General features: G+C 42.3%; 1 protein-coding gene across 1 annotated transcript in view; it reads left to right on the top strand.

The window, feature by feature from the left end:
• LOC308385898 (uncharacterized protein) overlaps nucleotides 1-18890 on the top strand; it is an 86061-nt gene that overhangs the window by 30624 nt on the left and 36547 nt on the right. Inside the window, exon 19 of the mRNA XM_080865091.1 lies at nucleotides 16028-16081. Coding sequence (XP_080721217.1) covers nucleotides 16028-16081 — 54 coding nt within the window. The remainder of the gene's footprint in view (nucleotides 1-16027; nucleotides 16082-18890) is intronic.

The raw sequence follows: 18890 nt of genomic DNA, 5'->3' as shown, positions 1-18890 counted from the left end.
AAGTACACTGTGCCCAAAATATTTCATAGTTCAGCAACACTGATCAATCTAATAAACTTAAACCTGCTCCATCCTTCCTATTCTGGTATTTTAAAGAGTACTTAGCAGAAATATTAAGCAACCTAACTAATAGGGTTGCAAACTACCAGCAAAAAAAAAAAAAAATAGGGAACCACCCTCCACTTTGTGATGCTTAATCGATGTAATCAACTTTAATTTGATGCAGTGTGAAAAAAAAATGCACAGAAATAAATTATTTTTTCAAGAATAATTAAATAGATTCAACATCTTTCTTCAACAGAACTGCAGACTGCACAGATGGCACTTTCCCAAAGGAAAAAGTACTATAGCTTACTAGGGTATATTAGACTTAACAGTTACTATATACAGTAATGGACTTCTATACATTTTACATCAGATTAAAACTTTGGGTGTAAGATTCAGATAATTATTTATTAAAAGCTAGACATTTTAAATGAGAATAAGAAAGAAAAGTATGTCTTTGTGCCCCCTTTTCCCTGTTAATGCCCTATCGGCCCCCTTGGCTAAACTTTGCTAGATCCGCCCCTGCACAGTTACCAGCCGTCAGCTACGTAGAAAAAGATCCTCGAGTAGAAAGTAATATTAAATCAATTCTAACAACAGCTGATCAAGCTTAAACGTGCTGCTGTTGTTCAGCCGCTGGTTTCCTCTTTCTGGTGCAAAGTGGGCCAAAAACAAACAAGAGAGACGGACTCACGACAGAAAAGCCGATCAGCTGATCATCAAGCAGTTTCATGAAGTAGCGGCAGGAGAGAGAGAGAGAGAGAGAGAGAGAGAGGCACTTGCTCCATATATCAGTTGTTAAGCTTAACGTGGGAATGCTTTACAAACATTCAGAGAGGAACTTACACACTTGCTTTACTTCTCTCTGGGATAACTTCCTCATAGATGAAATGCTGGTTTGGTAGCGAGACTACAAATACACACAGCCGCTGTATCACGTGACCACACTGCTCCGACGTGCTACGGTTATGAGACGAGTTACGCCATGTCGCAAGTTTTGTGAGGTGCTTTTTTGATATTTAATGGATCGGATTACATTTTTTATTTCTCGCCGATATCCGATCCAGTAATTTAGGTCAGTATCGGACCGATACCGATACGTAATATCGGATCGGTCCATCTCTAATAGATAGTAATGGCCCTTTAAATCCATATGCTATTTTCTCATAACATCTACTAGGTGACATTAGGACCATTAGGAGAAGGATTATGGTGGTAGTAGTCTTGTGCTAAACGAGCAGCGTTTCAGGAATGATAACGTCTTCCCTTTCAAACAGAGTTTACTGCATGCACTTTGATCTTAGAGCTCTTCTATTAAGATTTCCATTTGTGTCTGACAAACATGTTTACATTCCATATGAAGGACAGATGGGAACATTACCCGACCCTAAAGAGATTAAGTATCAAATTCAAATTCAAATTTTATTTGTCACACACACACAACCATACACAGTATGACATGGGGGTGAAATGCTTGTAGCTGTACAATGCCCGACCATTAAATGACAGAAGAAAAGTTTTACAATATTTACAATTTACAGTTTACTACAAAATTTACAAATTAACTTAGGAATTTACAGTAAAGAATGTGCAAATAGCAGAAGAGATTATAAAGATAAGGATTATAAATTATAGGAATTATAGGATTGTGTGGTGGTGCGTGTGGTGACGTGTGTGAGAGTCCAGTCTTATAGTGACGTGTGTGGGAGAGTCCAGTCCTACACCTGGTTCAGGCCCCGAATAGCCTGGGGGAAGAAGCTCCTCCTCATTCTCTCTGTTTTGGCCTTAAGGGAGCGGAGGCGCTTCCCAGACCTCAACAGTGAGAAGAGTCCATTGTTGGGATGGGAGAGGTCCATCATAATCTTCCTAGCTTTGGACTTGCACCGCTTGGTGTAGATGGACAGCAGGTCAGGGAGCTCTGATTGAATGATGCGTTCGGCTGAGCGCACCACCCTTTGCAGATCTCGTCTGTCCTGCTTGGTGCTGTTCCCAAACCAGGTGCAGATGTTTGCCGTCAGGACGCTCTCGATGGTGCAGGAGTAGAAGTTCTTGAGCACCTTCAGTGGCAGATGGAAGTCTCTAAGTCTTCTGAGGAAGAAGAGACGCTGACGGGCTTTCTTAACCAGGGTGTTGATGTGACAGGACCATGACAGGTCCTGAGTGATGTGGACACCCAGGTATCGGAAACTGTCCACTCTCTCCACTGGCGTGCCACTGATGATGAGGGGTTTGTAATTCCTCGCCTGCTTTGTAGTGAAGTCCACGATCAGCTCCTTAGTATTGCTGATGTTTAGGAGGAGGTTATTCTCCTGGCACCAGGTCTCCAGGTTCCTAATCTCCTCCAGGTAGGCCGTCTCGATGTTGTCGGAGATCAGGCCCACAACAGCAGTGTCGTCAGCAAACTTGACAATGGAGGTTTTGTCTGATGTGGCTACACAGTCATAAGTGTACAGTGAGCAGTGTTGGTCAAGTTACTTGAAAAAAGTAATCAGTAACTAATTACCGATTACTACCCCCCAAAAGTAATCCCGTTACTTTACTGATTACTTATTTTCAAAATTAATTAATTACTTAGTTACTTAGTTACTTTTTAAAAACATGATTTACAACCTGAAGAGGTGATAAAGTGATAGATCTTTCAGCCCAATTCTACTTTTTCTACATAATCCATCATACAAAATGTAATCAAATGGAAAAGTCTCTTTTTTAAACTTGTTTTGTTAGTTTTAATCTTTTAACTTTATGCATCAAGCAAAAATTTAATTATATGCAACATTCTCTGACTGGAAGAAATTAGTTTAACATTTAAATCTATTTTCTGCACATTCCAGCACATAAAATAAAATATTTTGTGTGTTTACACTCAGTCTTTCAAATAGATGCAAGTAAAACACAGCAGAAAATAAATAAAGTCAAAGACTCAGCGGTCCTGTTGCTCTATTTTCACCTGTAAAGCAGGAGTTGGGTAGGCGGAGGTTTACCCTGGTGCAGGTGTGCCGCGGTCAGTTGAAGAATCCGCGAGTTTCTCTGTGAGTTTCCCATCACGTTGTAGCTACTCGGTGCTTGTTTGGAAGTTTAGGGTTTTTTTTCGGTGTAAGGTCAGTATTTCCACGCTTTAAACACTGCACGCTCATACTCTCTCCCGCACTCGATATATGATCCATTGTTGATCTGCACACAGCTGTTGTCACGAACGTCGCACTCGCTTACGTCACTGTCGTGAGACATTCTCGCAAAAAATCACGGTTTTAGTAACGCAGTAACGCAGCGTTCCTACAGGAAAGTAACGGTAATCTAATTACCATTTTTGCAATAGTAATCCCTTACTTTATTCGTTACCTGAAAAAAGTAATCAGATTACAGTAACGTTACTGCCCATCTCTGACAGTGAGTACAGCAGGGGGCTTAAAACACAGCCCTGAGGCACTCCAGTGCTGAGTGAGATGGAGGGGGAGACTTGTTTTCCCACCCTCACTGATTGGGGTCTGTCTGTGAGGAAGTTGAGGATCCACTGACACAGTGATGAGCTGAGTCCTAGATCCGTCAACTTAGAGGGAATTATTGTGTTGAATGCTGAACTGTAGTCCACGAACAGCATCCTAACATAATTCCCTCTGCCAGTGTCCAGGTGACTCAGGGATGTGTGGAGCAGGTGAGATATGGCATCGTCTGTGGAACGATTAGTCCGGTAAGCAAACTGAAGTGAGTCGATGGTGGCAGGAAGTGAAGAAGTGATGTGATCTCTCATCAGTCTTTCAAAACACTTCATCACAATTGAAGTCAGTGCTACTGGACGGTAGTCATTGTGGCAAGCGGGCTGTTGTTTCTTTGGAACAGGGACAATAATGGACTGTTTGAAGCACGTGGGAACCACAGCTTGGGCCAGGGAGAGGTTGAAGATCTCCGTGAACACCGGTGCTAGTTGATCAGCGCAGGCTCTAAGGACCCGGCCAGGGATTGCATCTGGTCCTGCTGCCTTCCTGGTGTTCACCCTCCTGAAGGTGTTCCTCACGGCATGCTCTGTGATGACGAATGCATTTTCTTCACTGGTGCACTCCGAGCGCGCACAGCCGTTTGTTGTTTTAAATGCTGCGGCGTCGAAGCGCGCATAAAACGTGTTCAGCTCATCAGCCAGTGAAGCATCGGCATTCATCATTGAAGAAGCTGGTCGTTTATAGTCCGTTATAGTCCGCAGTCCTTTCCACAGGCTCCTAGAGTCGCACTGTCGTAGCTGTGACTCTAGTTTTTCCCCGTAGCTCCGCTTTGCCTTTCGGACCGCGCTGCGCACGTTGTAGGACGCAGCCTTGTATAGGTCCATATTACCGGAGACGAGCCCTTCATTGCAGGCAGTGGTGCGTGATCTCAGAGCGTCGCGGATGTTTTTATCCACCCACGGCTTCTGGTTGGGAAACGTTCGGATGATAGTTCTTTCTGCTGTGTCGTCCGCTAGTTTCCCGATAAATCCCACAACCGCTTCCGTAAACATGTTGATGTCATCAGAGCTGCGCCGAAACATGTCCCAGTCTGCGTCATCCAGTGCATCCTGCAGCGCGGCCACCGATTGGTCCGTCCAGCGAGCGACCTCCCTCCTGATTGGTGGTTGCTGCTTTAGCCTTTGTTTGTAAGCAGGCATGAGGAAGATGGCGGAATGGTCCGATTTTCCAAACGCCGGCAGGGGTTGAGCCTTGTAACAGTTCTTGATCGGGGTGTAGCAGTGGTCTAATGTCCTCGTGCCCCGGGTGGGGCAGTTGATGTGCTGGTGAAGGTTGTGAAATTTCCGTTTGAGATTCACTCTGTTAAAATCTCCCATAACAATGAGTGCGGCATCTTGGTGAAGTGTTTGTTGATGTGTGAGAGCCTCATCTAGCTCACATAAGGCAGTGTCCGAGTCCGCGTGAGGCGGAATGTAAACAGTGCAGGCAATGACCGCAGTGAATTCCCGAGGGAGATAGAAAGGGCGACATTTAACGATCAAAAGCTCCAGATTGGGCGAGCAAGAGCGTGTGAGTGGGGAGATGTTTGTGCTGTTGCACCATCTGTTGTTCACCATCAAACATACTCCATCACCTCTTTTCTTCCCCGACTCCATTGTCCTGTCCATGCGGTAAACCGAAAAGAACCCCGTCGGCTGCACGGCGTGGTCTGGTATCGCTGGGTTCAGCCAAGTCTCAGTGAAGCAGAGGAGGTTGCAGTCCCGAATGTCTCTCTGGAACTTGATTCTGGCTCTGAGGTCATCAAGCTTGTTCTCGATGGATTGAACATTGGCTAGCAGGATACTGGGCATGGGTGCGCGGTGTGCGCGAGCCCGTAGCCTATTCCTGATGCCGGCTCTTTTACCTCGAGGCCGTCGCTTAGGGTCGCGTCTTTTGTTCTCTCTCAGGATCTCCTTTGGCCAGGTTGGGTCCGGAGTTAAACATGGTGAAATGCTCGTGTATTGCAGACCAATAGAAACCAAAGTGTCTCTACTGTAGCGGATTTGTGTGTTTTGCATGATGCCCATGCAAGATTATGGCAGATATAGCAAAAAGTGACGGAAAACTGCAAAAAGTGGAGAAGTTAGGGCAGAGCATCCAGCACGGCAGCCGACCTCACCGGCGCCAAGTATAATTCTGAGATAATGTATTTCTGTATGCCTAATTTATAGTATTTATAAGTAAAGTAAATTGAGTAGAAAGTGAAGTAAAGAGAGCCGCTGAGATTAACTAAACTGGTGACTTGAGCTGCATCACCGATGCAGGAAGCCTAACAAACAAATACAGTTTCTTGCAGCAAAGTCAGGGAAGACTGATCATCATAATGATTACCAGGAAGCACAACATACCAACATACTTTGAAGGACTGATTGTTGAATGAATACATCTTTAACAACCTAAAAAAACCTGCACAAGTTTACATTTAATTTGTATTTTCTGTAATCCACAGAGGTTTATAAAAATACTTACAGGCTCACATTTGGAAATACTGTGAAAGGATATTGTTCTTCATCCCTGATACATATTCTCACTTAAATATTGGAAGAAGTGGAGTTAAATATTTTATATTGTTCTTTGACTCGGCAGGACCTGGCTCTATTCACTGCTCATCCTCATGATCAAGTCCAAAGAATTAGATGAACCTAGATGAAAGTAGCGATGGCAGCATCATGCTCTGGGGCTGTTTTGCTGCAGTGCTACGTTGCACAAAATTGATGGAATAATGCAGAAGTGGAACTCAAATCCATAGATGGTTGAAATTTGGACACAACTGAGTGTTCCACCAGGACAATAATCCCCAACACACATCCAAACTTACAGTAAGCTACTGGAATGGCCTTCCCAAATCCCTGACGTCAGCCGTCTTGGAAATATGGAATATGCTTAAAAGCCGTGTCCATGCTAGGAAGCCAATCAGTTGAAAGGAACTCTGCCAATATTACTAAGTAAAGTGGTCAAATTTTCAAGCAGAATCATGACACAAGGTTGTCGACACTATCAAAGCATCTGACGGAGCTGCAACTTGCTAAGGGACATTACACCAAATACCAAAGTACATCTTTGAGCCTGTATGTTTAACTCTGACCTGATGTGTGTTAAAAAATGCAGAATAAATAAAAGACATTAAATTCATTCTGTAAATGGTTAAAGATGCATGCTATACAACCAGCCCACCCTGGAAATAGAGCAGTTCAAGGAAAATCATTCCAAGCCTAAAATTACCACAGAAACCTCTGACCACTGTGTATGTTTGACTTGATCTCTTTTTCCTTCCTCCTCTTACCAAACTGAAATGTACAGAAAATTATTTTGGGTACACAATTGAGTCTTTCTCTAATATTTGTTGAGGTCTGATGAGAACATTTATTTTGGAGCACAACCACAGGTGAGATGGACAGAGCTTCCTTTCAGGTCTGACACAACAAGTCAGCTGAGCAAAGCAGCCTTTCTCCTGCCACAGGGAGGGACTCATGACCTCAGCACACAGGGGTTCATGTTGGACAATAAACTGCGGTCCAAGATTTCTATAGAGTGTTGTGGTCTACATTTGTTCAGGTGTCATGTTGGATAGCGCTGTCGTACTTCCGCACTGGTTTCCACCTGGTCTGGCCTCCTTCCCGTTCAGGTTTCCACCTGCCTTTGCAAATAGCAACCATGTAGCTCATATAAAGGATGACTGACACCCCTGATCAGTTTTAGGTGTACGTGCTTCTACCCTCAGAAATGTTAGTTTGCTTGCTGATGATAAAATGAAAAACCAAACAGAACATTGTAATGGGGACGCCGGTCTAATGGAAAAGCATGAAGCATCATTTAAAAAGATACACAGAGAACAACTGAACAGTCGTTACTGAATAAATAGTTAGCTCTTAGTCTGTAAAAGCCCCGTTCTAACAACTTCCACGCAGTTAACAAAAAGTGATGTATAGCAGTAAAAAAGCTCTCAGTGTGGTCACTGCCTGAGGTGGTCTCCCTCATCAGCTGTAAAGAATTTATTTTCACCGATCCGTGGAAGCCCCATTGAATGTTAATGATGCCTAACGTTAGATATACTGTAGAAGGCTTTAGGCTGCTACTGTGGCCTTTAATCACACTCATAAAGCTGCTATCTTTCAGCATCACACTTTCAAAGAGTTTAGGATTTGATGTTTCACACTCAAGTGAAGTCAGATAGAAATGATCAGCTCAGTGCTGGCAGTAGGTCTCTTATTACCAGATACCGAGTGTTCTACACCCAAAATTATAACATTTCAGATGCAGCTGTGTGAGGTTTTCATGTTACGAGAGATAAAGAGATAAAGATACTGTATGCCAATCAGTGCTGCCCTGTAATTACTAACTGTATAACTATTATCTGTTGGAAAACAGGGATGGGGAGATTTCAAATGGGGCTAGGCTGTCCATATACATTTGAAAACCCATTAATAATATTAGCAGAAGCATGTTCTCGGGACCAACGAAACCACAGGATCCTTTAAATGATGTTGCTTAAATGAGCCAACAAATGACAATCGTCTACTTACACAGATCAAAAGGAAGCCGGTAGCATTTAGGTTGGGTTTATTTTTAACTCTGTTTCTTGTAATTTGGAAGCGAGTTCAGAGACCTCTTAAGTACATGCATAAGTTCGAGTTTCCCTCTCCCTCAGGCTGACAGGCCCACAAATCATCAGTTGTTACCCACAAGTAACAGATGTATAGACCATGTCGGGGAGTAACGGAATACATGTACCGCCGTTACGTATTTAAAATACAAAATATGAGTAACTGTATTCGGTTACAGTTACCGTTTAAAAAGGTGGTATTCAGAATACAGTTACTTTGTTGAAATAAATGGATTACACTGCGGTACTTTCCTGTTTCATGTTGTGGCGGGTCAGGACTGTTTGGGTTTTGTTTGACAGCTACGTTCTGTTGTTCCAGGTGGCAGCGTTACGGTTGCCATGGTTACAGGGCGACGCTCTCTCTCTGCGTGTTTCCTGCATGAGAGAGCGCCTTTTTGTTGTTGTTGTTGTGCTAAGCTAACAGGCAGAATGCTACAGGTATAGCTCTAAAGAATGTAGCATCATGGGCAGTGTAGTCCGTGTTGCAGGGAGAATGGACTGCCATACACGTTATGTGTCTGTGAGCGCGAGGAGGGAGAAAAAGGAAAAGTACGAGTTGTTATCAAGCAGAAACGGGAGCTGGAAGCATGTAAATATAATAATAACCACTTCAGCCAAGAAGAGAGCCTGACGAGCCCAGTTGTAAGTAAGCTGTCAAGACTCGACTGTACACCGTGTTCGTGTTTTCCTCTGAAACAATAAGTTCCTTTCAACGCCTCTCTCTGTCTCTCGCAAGAAAAGTTGACCCACACAACAAAGTAAAGCGATTTTTCGGCTACAAGCCCGACACGAACCCACCATATTAGCCAGAGGTCCCTTTACTACGGTTTGTAGCCGCTGACCTTCAGTAATAGTGATAAATCACAGTGCATGTGTTGGGAATCTGTAACGGAATACGTTACAGAATACATTTTGGGGCATGTATTTTGTAATCTGTAATGGAATACATTTTAAAAGTAACCTTCCCAACACTGTGTATAGAGCCACTTGAGGGTCCTTGGTTGAGAATGAAAATGGTCAGCTGGGCATTTGGGGCATTACACACATAAGAAAGCTGTAACAAAATGTTAGTTAATATGAGAATATGTAAAATCAACTGCTCTTTGTCTATAACAGGAAAATCAGAAATTTCATCCAAAATACTCTTTTATCATGATATAATTTTCTACTTTAGTCAAAATTAAAAACACAGATTGAAATATTTTGTACTTAAAAAAATGATTTGTGAAGCACAGATAGATACTTCTCATTAATATTTCCTCTTTTCGTCAGTTCAGTGGGTTTGTGAGTATCTGCGCTGCTTACAATAAAATCTATATTCTTCTATTTAAGGCTATATGGCTGACTATTACACATATGAATTCTTATTGCCATGTCCTGTTTGTATTTTGCGTTGTATAATCTAACCCGTGTTATTTTTTAATGCCAGCAATTCCCAAAATGCATCACATCAAGGCGGTCATAAAGTTACTGTTTGGCAAGAGGAGGTGTGTGTGTGTGTACCTGTTTAGACGTCTTTGCGGGGACCAAAAATTGGAAGTTTACTATACTTCTGGGGACCAAAATCTCGGTCCCCACTAGTGCAAAGGCATTTTTGAGACTTAAAATGTGGTTTTAGTGTCAGGGTTACAATTAAGTTATGGTTAGGTTTAGGGTAACAGTCAGGGTTAGGCATTCATTTTTGATGGTTAGGGTAAGCGGCTAGGGCATTATGTCAATGAGATGTCCCCACTAGGATAGCAACACCTGATGTGTGTGTGTGTGTGTGCGCGCACACACATATATGTGTAAAATGTGGCTGTGAGGAACAGGAGCTTCAGTAACTACCTCAATTTTCAGAGGAAATCCACTTCAGAAGCCTAAAGAAAAGGCATCCCAACAGCATGTAGGGTACTTTTTTGTTTAGTTTTCCTAATCAAAAAAAGAGGTTACCAGGGGGCCCGAATGAAAAGCAGTGGGCTGACATGCAGTTAAAGGACTGACACTTATTTGCTATGACTAAATTTGGAATAAGATAAGATAAGATAAGATAAGATAAGATAACCTTTATTAGTCCCACACGTGGGAAATTTGTTTTGTCACAGCAGGAAGTGGACAGTGCAAAAGTTATGATGCAAAAATTAGAATACAATAAGAATAAATACAGTACACAACTGTACAGAATAGAATAAAATAATATACTATATACAGTAGAATAAAATAGAATAAAAATATACAATAAGATAAAAATAGAATACGAATGCTATATACAACTGAGTAAAAATACAACGATGCCAGAAAAGATTATTGCACTTAGTGTTATTGCACATGTGTGGATGTGTGTGCTTGATCAGTTAAAGTCTTTGTTGTGGAGTCTGACAGCAGTGGGGAGGAAAGACCTGCGAAATCTCTCCGTCCCACACCGTGGGTGCCGCAGTCTCCCACTGAAGGAGCTGCTCAGTGCTGTCACAGTCTGCTGCATGGGGTGGGAGATGTTGTCCAACAGGGATGACAGCTTAGCCGCCGTTCTCCTGTCACTCACCACCTCCACTGGGTCCAGAGGGCATCCTAGAACAGAGCTGGCCCTTCGGATCACCCTGTTCAGTCTCTTCCTGTCCCCAGCAGAGATGCTGCCGCCCCAGCAGACCACACCATAAAAGATAGCAGAAGCAACAACAGAGTCATAGAAGTCATAGAATACTCTGTGATTATCCTCTCAAAGATGTATGTGTGTGTGTCCCTCCACCTACACACAGAGCAAAGCAGGCAGCAGCTCAGAGTGAAGCAAAAAATGTAACAAGAAGCAAGTTTTAGCTAAAGTATGAGAGCTACTTATCCAGCAACATCAAAGGCAGTGCTGCATGGAGTTGGCAGGAATACCTCATCCAAGCGGACAGAATGAGATAAGTGAAGCCTCGGCTGGGTTGGTGGCTTTTGGAGCATTTCTAATGACATTATCTCACAGACTGTCCAAGAAGTTTCTGCTTCAGTTTTGCTAAGTTTGCTGCACTACTTAGCACTAATAAACAAGTATCTGTGTTTGTGGGAAATAGCCGTGCAGCTTGCTAATCAGTGTTTACTTTACTACAGTCAGTTACCAAAGTCTGTAGGAAATAAACTACACTACCCCAGTGTGACTGAAAGAAGTCCTCACATGTTGCCACACAGTTAAATACCTCCTCAACGACACCGAACTGTTGCAACTCACACATTAAGCTGTTTAATGAGGTGATTAATTGTGGTAAATATGGGGAGTATGGGTGCTGTTTATTCATTTAAGGAAAATGAGATGCTTCCCTTATACAGAATATTTAGACTCCACCAACTTTGAGAATATGCAAGTGGAAATGCTTTCTGGAATAAAGTAGCCACTAATCATTCATCCCAACTCTTGGGTTTTTTCAGTTTGTAGCTACACAGCTGATGAACTGTTATCTTAGCTAACCTACTGGTATCTGGCCATACAAGTAGTTTTAGCTTTGTTATTGGTCCAGATTTGAAAATTCCTGTACTTTTAGAGATTGTCAGTACAGTTTCATATACACTCTGCTACCTTACAACTACAGTTGCCTTTTAGTGTAAGACGTATGATAGGGAAAGCCAACAAGCAATGAGCTGCACCTGGTGATGCTGCTCGTTGTTGAATTCTCTCCAGTACAACGACGGGTGGTTGAGGGTTTGGAGAAAGATCCAGATAGCTCTAAATCTGTTATTACTACTGTATGCATCAGCAGGGGAACATCTGATACAACATGAAAGGCTTCCCAAGAGCATCATGGGGGATCCCGGAGCATTCCTGGGATATGCAATCATACCAGCATTTTCTGGTTATGCTGCATGGTCTCCATTCAGTTGGATGTGCTCAGGAAATCACTAAAGGGAAGTCAGGAGGAATCCTTATCAGATAAAATTACTTCAACTGGAACCTTTTAACAGAAAGGATCAGTAGTTGACCCTCCAGGTAAACTGTTTCTAGCTGCTCCTCCCAGGCCTTCCTAGTGGATTTCAGAAGGAGTTTCAGGCCAGAATGCCTGTAATCTGGTTATGCTCCGTACTTTGAAGCAGTACCAAGGTACTGGTCAGATGCTCAAACTGCTCACGATCATTGGTTATGTTTGACATGCAGATCAGCTGGCCAATCAAGACTTAAATCTGCTTTTTCAGTCACATCTTTCCCTCATTCATTCACCAGCTCTTGTTGTTGCTTGAAGTACATCACCACTACGTTTTGGGCTTCTACCCACCCCCAGCCCTCAGTGATCCTCTCCTATAAAAAGATGTGGTCAGACACAGCGTGTTCTTACATTCTTGTGCTTGCTGCCTTTATCTCTTACAGACTTTTTCTTTCAAATCTACAAATATTATGTGTCTAAGTTCGGTTTAGCTCAGAGATATCAACTTGTCACTGGCTCTTCAGTCTTTAACAGCGGGAGGCAGGGTGAAGTGCCGGATTAGTGTGCTTACATAAAAGGACCGTGTCAGGCCAGCTTCTGTGTGTTGTCTATTTTCTCTTGTTCTAGACACCCAGAGATTTATGTCATCTTGTCATTTATTGGGCTGTGGTGGGCGTCTTGGCTGTGTAATTATGAGGTCTGCTGCTCTTATGGGTTTATGTGCGTAGTGCGGCGAGACACTTCAAAAGAAAACAGATGCAACAGAGAGCTAATTCAGTTGTTTCCTCACTGCCAACTTTCATAACCGTGCACTCAAAATATACTGTATCTTAGGGACCCGGTAACCTCTGTGTTCAGCACAGAGCTCGAACACGAGAGAAATGTTTCACACCTCAAACTGTCATACTTGAAGCCCCGCAGAGTACCCAGGTCTGAAGTTAGGCGCTGCTGAGCTGAGGTTAACAAGAAGGCCTGGCTTAATATGTCAGCGAACATTACCGCACAGGACTTTCTTTGTAACTGGAAAAGGAAAAGATATTTTAGGACCAAACAAGCAATTAGGTGCTATGTGAGAAGGTTGAATAAAGGTTGCATAAATATGATGGAATATAGCAAAACATCCTCGAAATGATTTTTAGGCGCCTGTGCAGCTCTTTGTAGAAATAAATGTAATTTATTTAATTAGATTAGATGGTCAGCTGGTTACTAAGGTAATACAACTGTCCTTTAAAGGTCTGTATAAAAAAGATAGATATTTGTTAGCTGTTTCAGCTAAGAGCTACGGTGAATGCTGTACAGTAAATTATTTCCACTGTTGTTAACATGCTGCTGTTGTCACACATCTGTTGACTCTACAAGACCTCTCAGTGTCCTTTGTGGATCAGGCTGACCGCACAAGCACTTCTGAAATGCTCTGATTCAGTCGTCTGGCTATATCACTTTGGCTCTTGTCCAAATGACTTTGGTTTTTACACCTGCCCGTTTCTTCTGAGCCGACCCCTCAGCTAATATATCCCAGACTTTGAAACGGGCCCTCGTTACAAAATGCTCAGAAGGTTTTGGCTTATCGGTATAAATATTCGAAGATGTTATAATTTATTTCCAAGAGCAAGAATCTAATCTGACAACTGAGGCTGCTCCGGGGATGCTAATGCTATTGTTAGCTTCATTTACGATTTTAGTTGGTCATCTATTATTAAGTGCGAGCGCTGCAGTTTACTGTCAGGCTCACTTTAAGTGCTCACCCTTCTTTCACTGTTCGGATGATGCAGACACATTGTTTTCTTCATCTGCAGCAGACAGCTGACATCAAATCCTTTTTCTTTATAGCTAACGTATTATTGAAAAGGTCACTCATGCTTCAGTTTGCTCTTGGGTTTGTTGCAGTTTTTCCAAGCATTGCACAGTCTGGCCTTGGGGTGAATTTACTGGAACATCCACTCCTGAGAAGACTGGCAGCTGTCAAGAATGTTTGCCACGTTCTCGCTGTCGAATGATGGAAATCAAACTGTTGGGAAATGGACTTATATCCCCACGCAGACGGACATGCAGCCACAGTAACATCTTGTCTTTCCTCTGTGGTATGCCTGAATTCTCCCCATGTTCTCATCCCAACATGCAACATACCGACGCTATGTGACAAATCGTCGATATGATCCGAGGCATGAGAGCGTATTAGAAGGGATCTATAAATGTAAGGTTAGGGTTAGGGCTGTAATAGAAAGCTGCTAAGTGAATAACGGGAAGCGCTTCAATTAAGAATCCGGAGCGTCTCGTAATGTGGAAGGGCACCTTTCGCGTTACTGTGACACGTCTCGGGCAGAGACGAATCGTCAGTATGGGGTTTTGTTTTGTATACTGCAAACAGCAAAACTTGTGCTTTTATAAAGGTGGTCCTCCTCGCTGATTTGATCTGGTTAGAGGCACCTGGCTGCTTCTTCATTTCTATAATGTACTTAGTTTTTCACACAGCGCTTCCACATTGTGGTCTAATTTTTGGCAGAGAAAAAAATGACATGGAGTAATATGTCATACTTTGTAGTTCTTCTGAGGTTGTACCTGCCAAGTGCCAGGTTACTTTTTCTTATTATGTTGTGACAAGTTTAAAGAAGGGTGCTTTGTTATTTAACATGACTGGAGGTGCATATTTTTCAAACTCACATAGTTGGTGCCAATCATTTTCTCTTTTTGTTTATCCTTTGCTGTTTAAGATTTTTTTCTATCAAGTGAAACCTAAAAAAAATCTTTAGCAAAACTTACTTTGTGAACAAAAGGTGCTGCAGATGCACAACAGGAAATCCACAGAGGAAAGAAACAAAACCACGAGCCCAGGATACAAAGAAGAAAAAGTCACACTGACAGAAACAGTGGAACAAAAGAGAACAACTACCATCGAAATACACTTTATGTTTCTGCATACTGTCCTGTATTAGAGCACCAATCCACTGCTGGAGCCCTCCCCAACACATGCACTGGTCTCACACAGTAAACACACAGTGTGCACACTTGTATAAAAGTGTTTATTTGTAACCAATTTCAAAAGAAGAAGGCCTACAGTAAGATCTTTGTGTGTAGATGAACAAAACACATTGTGCAGGAAAAAAGAGAATATGTATGAGAAAGAGGAAACCATCAGTTTTTAATATGATGTTCACTGGATTCAAGTAACATCAAAGCACTCAAACACACTCATAACATCGAACCAAAGGCTGAAGAAAAGCTTTTAGTATATTTGGGTTTCATAATCTTTTTTTTGCTCTTTTAAAAATCTGAAAAATTCTTTTCTCATACATTTGCTCAGCAGGCAAAGCAGCGTCAAATCTTCACAAATGACTGGCCTGCAGCACCAGAATACATTTTACAGCTTGTTTCGCATGTTCATTGCCGTTGCCAGTGTATTACAGCGGCCCACGCTGGAACCAGTTCACATACCACACAGTCAACAAACACGGTATAGAGTGGTCTCGGAGGACTTTGCTGTCTTGCAGATGGCTAAAACTTTATATGCACGTTGTGTTGTGGTTTACAAATGTGTTTGTTTGTTGCCTTATATTTTTGTTTTAACAAGAAGTGGGCTCAGTGCGAGATCTCACCACAGGACACGCTGCACAAGTGCGTCAATACAGAGCCGCTACCACGACATAACAATTCCCAGCAGTTCTCTCACACTCAAGTGGCACAGATACATATAATTTCTCTTTGTGGAGCTTACATAAAATACAAAAGCAGATACTTTTATGAAGATGCAAGCTAGACAGACATCTTTCATGACTGGTTGCTCTTCTTAAATGGGGATTCCACAGATTCTACACGTCAACGTTATTTTTCCAGGTGCTATGAAGTCCTGATGTTTAGGTGAAACAGTATATCTCCTGTGTTTGCAGGCTGGAAGCGCTGGAATACATTATTTTTGCTTAGGCTACAAGTTTGATGCATTTTTTGTCAGGACTGTAGACTTCAGGATGAGGCGGTATCCAGTTAATGTCTGGATACTTCCAAGCTGGAAGGTACTGACATGTCTGTTGTGTCCACAGGGAGAGAAGGGTGATACTGGGCCAACTGGTGCTGCTGGAGCTCAAGGTGCCCCGGTGAGTTGATAATGATTTCATGCATTAATATGTATTTGTACATAAACAGTTAACTCAGTGCTGTTGTTGATTTTAAACTGACACGTAAAGTTTTGAAGGAAAGTGCAATCAGGACATTAATACCAGAGCTGAAATTAATTGCAGCCTTTTAAACGCTGCTAGTAAACACACACACACACACACACACACACACACACACACACACACACACACACACACACACACACACACACACACACACACACACACACACCAGGAAACAGGAGATGGTAAAAGCTGTTTTAAAGCTCTGTGCTTGAACAGGGAGCAGTCAGGTTACTCATCTATTTTACGGGGGCAGTCACTTCATTGTGGAAGTCACTTTCTCCCAATAAAAAGTCTTTTATCTATTTACCGAACAGATTTACTGCATCTCATTGATTAATGTTGAATATATTTCTCATCGAGCAGTCCATCCTGGATACAAACTCTTGTGTAAAAGAATCAGTTAAACTCAACAGAATCGATCATTTTTTACAACAAATTGAAGGTTAGATTTGACGCAGCTTCAGAAAATACCTTGAGCTTCACTCACAAACTGAGTCAGAAAAGTGTTCCAGCATTATATATATATACATATATATATATATATATATGTATATATATATATATTAGGGGTGCAACGATACACAAAATTCACGGTTCGGTTTGATACTTTGGTGTCACGGTGCAACTACTTTTCCGAGAATACCTGCTTCTTTTGTGGTTCGGACTCCTGACATTTCTTTGGAGGTGGAGGAACATCACAGTAATTGCTTAAAGGAGCTTCTTCGACATCTTTAAGAGTTTTAAACAAATGTCTGTCCTCCTCCAGAAAATCTTATGTACGCAAACACGCGTTGCAACTTCTTATCTTGTGCGTGTTTTTTATTTTGACAGCGAATGCGCACCTGCGGACCACTTATGTGCAGCCCTGGTTATTTAGCTCGTCATATTGCAGCCACAGAAATTATTTTGTCCATGAAACCATAAAGCTGCACTTTCTTTTTGCCTTATAGTCTGATTTGTCATAACTTTTCCGTTTTGCGGTAAGCTTTTCTTTGGCTGTCACTTCTTCACCCTGACCTGTCTTATTTGGCTCAGCAGAACTGAAATATATATCCTGCTGCTTTTACACTTGCACTCACATAAAGCTCAGCGATTCTCTGCGCGATCAACCTCTCACATGTTTAAGCTGCGGGAGATTTCACTTGTCATGTTTGCATAGTAAGCTAACGATTGATAAGACGATGTCAGAGGAATTGGTGCACAAATTATCATCACTCACAGATCAGTGCTGTCGCTCTCTATACACAGTTCGCACGATTGCAAAGTGAAAGCAAAAAAACAAGCGCAAATTCAAACGCGATTTCAATATGTCACATATTGACAGTGGCTCACCGATGCCAATGACATAATTACCCAGCTACATTTCCAAAAGAATGCAAAAGCATTGACATATATTTGCATTGCGAGCCCTGTATCTGATTGAGGAATCACTCATCTTTGGAAAAGAGAGTTTATTACAGAGAAATGTCTCTTTCCAAAATAAAAGCTATACTATACGCTTCTTCTGGGCTATATTCTCAGCAGCATATTAAACAGCTGTCTAAATGACTCGGGTAAAGTTAGTAGCATGCTTGTTGTTTTTGTCTGCTTCCACTTGTCTTTGCACTAGGATGATGTCGGCGTAAATGTGCAGTCATATTCGTTGTGTTCCCACTAGTGCTTTCAGGTTAATCTCGTTGAAATGACTTTAACGCCACAACACGCAAATCTCCGTTAACGAGCTACCGCCGATCGCCCTGTGCATGGGGCTGGACGGCGTCAACACGTTAACGAGCTAACTGTGCTAACGCACTAGCTCCCACCCATGTAATTGAGCATTGCGTGGCACATCCAACATACTGTTTTACTTTAGTCCATGACGCGCTTACCTTCAGGGTCATACGTCACATGAAAACCAAAATAGTTCCAAAGGCCAGATCTGAATGAGGGTGGGGGAGGTTCAGTTTGCCATGTTGCAACGAGCTTAGCTTCTGTCTCGCTAGCTTGCCCTGCGCTCAGTGAATCTGCGTTCGACTACTCCGCCTAGGCTGCACTGTCGAGCGCAGATCCACTGAGCGCTCAAAACAGACAGCATCGTCAGAAGGAAAGTTGATAAAATAAATAAAACATTTTGTATTGTTCGATACATATGCGTACCGAACCGAAAGCACCGTATCGAACGGTTCAATATTGATACGAGTATCGTTGCACCCCTAGTAAATAGATATAGGAATATAAACAATTACGCAGAAAAAAACTGCACAAGTTATAAGCAACACTGCTTGGTTGTAATAGCAGAGTGGAGAGGGAAGGAATGAAACTTTTGACTCCACTGGAAGCGAAGTTAAACAAAGCATATCAAAAATTATGAAACAATCGGTGGGAAAATGGGTAAAGGATAAATTATTACACAGGTGGCCAGCTCCTACAAACTATTCATGTCAAAGCATAGTGAAGGAACAAAACAGACTTTACTCCTATGATGCAACCTTTAAAGCGTCACATAAAAGCAGACTGCACATTTAGGCATGTTCACTGGTGCCACTTGCCAACACTGCATCTGCAGCAGGATGACCACACAACACGGCCACAAGCATGGTCACCAAACAGACTTGCACATGCATCCCTGTAAATTCTGCAGCTGTAATACTCAACTTTTGCATTTCCAAAGACCTCTGTTAAAATGTCTATGCTTGACTGGGAATGGCTAGTGGTTTCATTGAGTAGTCTTTAACATGTTCAC

The sequence above is a fragment of the Rhamphochromis sp. 'chilingali' genome (assembly GCF_963969265.1).
Source record: "Rhamphochromis sp. 'chilingali' genome assembly, chromosome: 18".
In the NCBI taxonomy this organism is placed as follows: domain Eukaryota; kingdom Metazoa; phylum Chordata; class Actinopteri; order Cichliformes; family Cichlidae; genus Rhamphochromis; species Rhamphochromis sp. 'chilingali'.
This window is presented reverse-complemented; position numbering and strand designations above follow the sequence as displayed.